General features: G+C 38.1%; 1 protein-coding gene across 1 annotated transcript in view; it reads left to right on the top strand.

Moving 5' to 3' along the window:
* The window catches only part of LOC103728089 (neuropeptide Y receptor type 5-like), a 23,522-nt gene extending 17,379 nt beyond the window's left edge, over positions 1-6,143 (top strand). The window contains exon 3 of the mRNA XM_008826214.2: positions 5,201-6,143. Coding sequence (XP_008824436.2) covers positions 5,201-6,143 — 943 coding nt within the window. The remainder of the gene's footprint in view (positions 1-5,200) is intronic.
* Positions 6,144-6,670: the final 527 nt, after the last annotated feature.

Genomic DNA, 6,670 nt, shown 5'->3' with positions numbered 1-6,670 from the left:
AAAAAGAGTACATTAAATTGGATGAGAGGGCAATAAGGGTAGGTGAGGATGGGGAGCGGACCTAAATAATATCAAATCATATTGTATGAAAATCACAAAAAATTAAATAAAAATTTTAACAGTAAAGATAAAACATTAATCCTAATCTTAAAACTATTCAAATCATTCTATTATACTTTTACTTAAATAACTGCAATGATATTCATAAAATTAGATATTAAGATCTTTGACAATATTTTTATTAACTTTTGTGCATTTCATACAATAGTTCTTCACAAATTTAGATCCCCTCCCCTATCCATACCCCCATGTGTGCCCACACAAGATCGCACACATTTCGTCATATATGTCAGGTCCTATCCAGTCAAGCACTTATAGCCAGATGCACTTCAGCACAAGTTTATCCACTGGAGTCTAGTCAGCCCATCTAGAGATCTTAAGGAAGATCTGCTCTACCTCACTGAGCAGTAGTCAGTTGCCAACAGTTTCCAGGTTAGGGCTGGCCACTGCCCATTTCTCTTACTCCACCCTGGGCTCTTGTCTGATTGAGCTGGCATGGGTCTTGTACACAAAGCCACTATTGCCACAATTACACATGAGCAAACTTACAGTGGTCTGATAGCCTCTATTTCCCTATTTTCATAGACCAACGCTGGCTCTTACAATCTTTCCAGCCCCTCTTCATCAATGATTCCTGAGCCTTGAGTGGGCAAGTTTTAATATAGGAGTCCTATTTAGGGTCACACACTCTACAGTCTCTTAGTCTCTAAAACTTAGCCAGTTGTGGCCTTCTGTGTGCATCACATTCTGTTGTATAAGGAAGCTTCACTGGTGAGAGTTGAGGGATGTACTAGCATTCTCTCTATCCCTTGTTCTGCTATGTTCTATGAGTCTTAGGTGTACAGGTTCCATTATAGATATGTCATCTAAGGCTGGTCATCTCTCAGATGTATATTCTCTGTGTGTGACCAGTTGTGAAACTCTGTAATAGCCCCATCTGTTACAAAAAAGGCTTTTTTGAGGAGTGGTGCATGGTACACTTGTCTGTAAATATGAAGAATCCATTTAACATATGGTAAAAAATTTCATTTGTCTAAAGATATCCCAGAGATAGGGTTTTTCTCTAGAATCTATGACCTCTCCAGCCATTTATATTTGGCTATAATTATGGTTCCACTCATGAAATCTTTAAGTTAATTAGAAATCTATTGATTAACTGATAACAGTGCCATTACTGCACCAGTAGAGGTAGTTTTCCTTGCCAGTCATCGTGGCTATTAGGCACTAGGGCTGGCTTGAACCACTGATTGATTTTCTCCCTTACAAACTTGCATAGTGTCCTCTAGAAGTACGACAGCTAGTCTTAAGGGATAAGGCTTCCATGCCAGTTCCATCTCCACTGCTCCAAGTTCTGTGCCCAAAGTATGTCCTATCTTTAGAAGTAGGATCTTCCCTTCAAGTTCTGGGAGATAACCAAGGGCTTCTTCAGTAACCTGTGTTATTTGGGGAGTCTATTGGACTACTCTGACCAACAACTCAAAGGAAGGTCTCTTCTGTCATAAAGTATATAAATAAATATGTATATATATGTATACATGTATTTTTTAAATTGTCTGTTTTTTAAATTTTATATTTACTATTTCTATTTTATGTGTATTTGTGTATTACCTGCACGTAGGTAAGTGCACCTGTGTCATGCAATGTCTATGGAGGACTGAAGAGGCAGTTAGATCCCCTGGAACTTGAGTTCAGACAGTTGTTAGCTGCTATATGGGTGCTAGGATTTGAACCTGGGTCTTCTGCAAGAACAACCAGTGCTCTTAATGCTGAGCCATCTCTCCAGCCCCCTAATTGTTATTTTAAGACAGTGTTTTGCTTTAGCCCCAGTTGGCCTGGAACTTACTCTGTAGACCAGGATGGCCTCAGTCTCACAGAGATCTGTCTAGCTCTGCCTCCTGAGTTCTGGGATTAAAGACCTGCACCACCATGCCCAGCTTATGTAATTAAAAAAAAAAGTACTATGTAAATTGTATCAATTTTAAGTCTTTATATAATATTCTTATCTGCTTAATAACTTTTTAGCTTTATAATAGAAGTTACTGAATAGAGTTTGAATGAAATATTAATGTAATGTTTTGACCTAATTATATTAAAATGACTATGCAATAAATAAATAAATAAATAAATAAATAAATAAACAAACAGCTGGGCGTGGTGGCACACGCCTTTAATCCCAGCACTCCGGAGGCAGAGGCAGGCAGATCTCTATGAGTTCAAGGCAAGCCTGGTCTACATAGCAAACTCCAGGACAGCTGGGGCTATAGGGAGACCCTGTCTCAAAAAAGACCCCCCCAAAAAATAAATAAATAAAAAATGACTACGATACAGAGTTCTTATGGGATGGTCCATAGGGATAAAGTATGTTTTCTTCCATGTGATATCATATTCAAGAATTATGCTGTAAGGAGAATTTTGAAGAGACTATGGTTATCATGTTCAAGTTCCAGCTCAGTTTATAAGTCACAGAATTGCATTCCCCCCACCGTAAAATCTAAAAACTCCAGAAGCGTGTGAACCACCAGATGCCCAACGTCTGCGCTGTGGTTATTATTGTTATTCCTCCAAAGATGAACCCTCCTGCCTGCTTCACCGTCAGTTCTTCCCCTGAGGGAGTTGATGACAATGAAGCAATTTTATCCCATGTATCTCTAATTTAGAGCTTGGGATGAGGGATTGCTCCCTCCCTGAGGTCCTCTTCATGGTTTCTAAAAGCAGAACTCATGCAGATTTCTCAGAAGATGTGAACAAAATATATTTCTCTATCATGTTTGTTTCTGAGTTGATTATGCTTCTGATTGTTGCAATGGAACTTTGAACCTTCCAGATAGTTCAACTGTTCCACTGTATTCTGTGCCTTCTAGAGAGAAGTGGAAGGACCTTCCTGTGCTTTGTAGATAAAGGTATCTGAGTTCATTGTCTGAGGGGCCCCGTTAGAACAGATACAGACTTTACTTCCATTAGTATGACTGCATGTGTTTGGGAGTCTGGCATGTATTTCTAATCACTAGGATCACACCATCAGATGGCAAACAGCTCCACATAGAGTAATTTATATTGTACTAAGAATCTATATGAATTATGAATCAATAAGACAAAAAATCCCACATAGGATCATTTTTCTCCACATGAGTCTATATCTGGTTTTTGAGAGACAGGAGGAAAAATGTCTCTTTGCTTGTATTTAAATTCAGTTAGGTGTTGCTGTGTTTTCTTCCATATTTTATTTTAAATCCCTGTCATTTCTGCCTTAATTCAGGTATGGAGAGCATGACTTTCCACCTAGAGTGCTGTAGTAACCTCTCACATTCAGATTCTTGATGCTCCTTGCTTCCTGTACTCTGCTTCCTACCTGGTAGCCAGGCCGTCACTTGACATTTTCAGCCATTTCTTATGCATTTTCTTGTGTGTACTATTGTAGCAGAGACTGAAACCTCTAGTACAGCAAACTATGCATTAAATGCTCTGTTTCCTCAAATATGCTCCAAGGTATATATTTATGTGATTGGTCATTGACTTGGTGATTCTTTGTTTCTTAAAGGCCCTAGCCTTACCCTCTCCAAACACTTAGTAAGAGTGCCGACTTTTATAATCTTCCTATATAAGTTCTTCTACTAAGGTCTCCTTTTATACATAAACTTTTTAGCATCTTAGCTTCCTGTGCAATGACATTTTCCTAAAACTGTGGATGCGTGTTCATCTAAACCCATTCCTGAATTTACCACATATAGTATATATGGTATAAAATGGCATAAGAATATTATTGATTATTGCAATTTTTCAAAATAGCAAAATATTAGAAACAATTTGCTTGTGTACAAATAGATAATTACCATTTTTTGTGAGAAACTAATTGTTATTAACACAAAAATGAGTAAGTAGTGAATTATAATCAATCTCAGGTAATATCACATTAAGTGAATTTTAACCTAATGAGATGAAGAATGTAACGTTTTAAAGAGCATTTCTATCAGTCTTGGATAAATGGTACATTATTGTAAATTTAAATTAACATTCTAAAAGGGAAATGGGGCAGATAATGTGAATCCTCCACTCACAGAGACAAACCCTATTTTAACATGTCTTTACATAGAGTACAAATTGAAAGTTTGTCATGTTCTGTTTTCCTATAGGTCCTTGATGTTCAGTGAATACTGAATACATATAATAATAATAATAATAATAATAATAATAATAGATCATAGAAGATAAAAGGGGAATAATAAGCTAGCAATATAAAACATATGCCAGAAATACATATAAAGTAACAATATGGGGGCATAAAACTGTGATTAAGAATAAAACAAAAGACATGATTTACTTTTGCTAGAAAAACACAAGAAACTTCCAGGCAGATATAAAATATTGCTAAAAATGCCAAGTATTTCCGAGAGTTCTATGGACTTCCATAACGTGTTTTAGACTGAAGGTGGTAATGTAGAATCTAGATAATTATTTTGTCCAGCCTTGGGAAAGAGTGATGGAAGAGCGAAAATATTGAGTGGGGAACAATTTTATTAAGGGAAGAACTGATGGATGTATTGCGAGGGATGTCACTGATTGCTGACACAGACTCACACCCTTAATCCCTTTGCTTTACCCCAATCTGCATATGGTTTCGAACATTTCCCCAGATTCCAATATCTCCTAGATTCAAAGCAGCCCAGTGGATTCTTATCGTGATCTAATCCATGGAAATAAAGCATTAGCCAAAATTTATTATAGATATATCAGAAAGGCTCCAACAGGTTAACAACTACATGAGATAATCTCTTTTTCTATTAGCAGGGATTACATTTATATGTGTACATGAATTCTCTGATCTCAAATTGTCATCATGAAATTCAGGGTACCTTAGATGGAACCTTTTCTGATTCCAATGGTCATTTGAATACTTCAGATGTTCAGGAGTTCTGTTGTTTCTAGGATGACAATTCACATTCCTTTCCAAACCATCACTAGCTCATTCATGAAGCAAAGAGCTTCATATTCAGATTAAAAATATATGTACTAACTGGACCAAATGATGGGTTTTAACAGTGATGGTGATTGAGAAAATGTTTTCTTACCATACAATGGTCACCATCGCTCCTCTTTCTTTCACTTTTCCATCTGCTCCTCCATCTCCACCAGAAGAAAAGAGCATGAGGAGAAATAACCAGAGCAGTGTGTCTGAGTTCATCCTCCTGGGGCTCCCCATCCAGCCAGAGGACCAAAGCATGTACTACGCCCTGTTCCTGGCCATGTATCTGACCACGGTGCTGGGGAACCTTCTCATCATCCTGCTCATCAGGCTGGACTCTCGCCTCCACACCCCCATGTACTTCTTCCTCAGCCACCTGGCCTTCTCTGACATCTCCTTATCATCTGTCATCGTACCCAAGATGCTCATGAATATGCTGACACGAAGTCAATCCATCTCATATGCTGAGTGCATTTCCCAGGTATATTTTTTCAATATCTTTGTAGTTCTTGACAGTTTCCTTCTGACGTCAATGGCCTATGACAGGTATGTGGCCATCTGCCACCCTCTGCACTATACCCAAATCATAAGTCAGAACCTCTGTTTCCTGCTAGTAATTGTGTCCTGGGCCTTGTCCTGTGCCAATGCCCTTGTGCACACCCTTCTCTTTGCTAGTCTCTCTCTCTTTAAAGACAACGTTCTCCACCACTTCTTCTGTGACCTCTCTGCCCTACTGAAGCTGTCCAGCTCAGACACCACCATCAATACCCTGGCTATCCTCACTTTAGGATCATTGATCATTACTGTACCATTCATGTGCATTCTGGTCTCTTATGGCCTCATTGGATCCACAGTCCTGAGAACTCCCTCTGCAAAGGGAATCTGCAAGGCCTTGTCCACATGTGGCTCTCATGTCTCTGTGGTTTCTCTGTACTATGGAGCCATTATTGGGTTGTATTTTGTCCCCTCTTCCAGTAACATTAGTAATAAGGATGTCATTGTGTCAGTGTTGTACACTCTGGTCACACCCATGTTGAATCCCTTTATCTATAGTCTGAGGAATCGGGATATGAAAGGAGCCCTGAGAAATATCCTCAAGAGGAGAGTGTCTTCAGAGACATAGCCTTCCCTATGCTCGGACTGTGAATTGGTCTCAGCTGCCTCCCATGTGTCACTCTCTGGGCTGCTGTCAAGGAAGCTTTGGCTCTTTTCTTAAATATGCCCCTGCATGTTTTTTTTCCTTTCTATGTAGCTGTTTTGTTGATATTGAGAGTCTTGGAAGGTTTCTCACAAATCTCTCTACATATTTTTCCTCTTTTTTACAGAGTCCTTGTCTTAGAGACATTTTAATTGTTATATAGCCACCAGCAAGTCTTTTATGGGACAGTTTGTAGTTTTTATACTAAAGGGTTTTTTTTTTTTCCTTTCTCCAGGTACTTAACTTTTTTTCTTCTGTTAATTCATTATTTTATTTTTATGCTTCTCTTATGACATAATTTGAATGTATTTTTGTTAATAATTTATTTAAAATGTTATTTTACCCTTATTTTAATTTATTTATGATTGTTGACGCAAAACTGACAGATACCTATGGGGAATGCTGTGATGTTTTCATATGTGTATATAGTGTATAATAAGAAAAGAGAGGCT

Source organism: Nannospalax galili, unplaced genomic scaffold, assembly GCF_000622305.1.
Source record: "Nannospalax galili isolate Female #2095 unplaced genomic scaffold, S.galili_v1.0 scaffold290, whole genome shotgun sequence".
In the NCBI taxonomy this organism is placed as follows: Eukaryota; Metazoa; Chordata; class Mammalia; order Rodentia; family Spalacidae; genus Nannospalax; species Nannospalax galili.
This window is presented reverse-complemented; position numbering and strand designations above follow the sequence as displayed.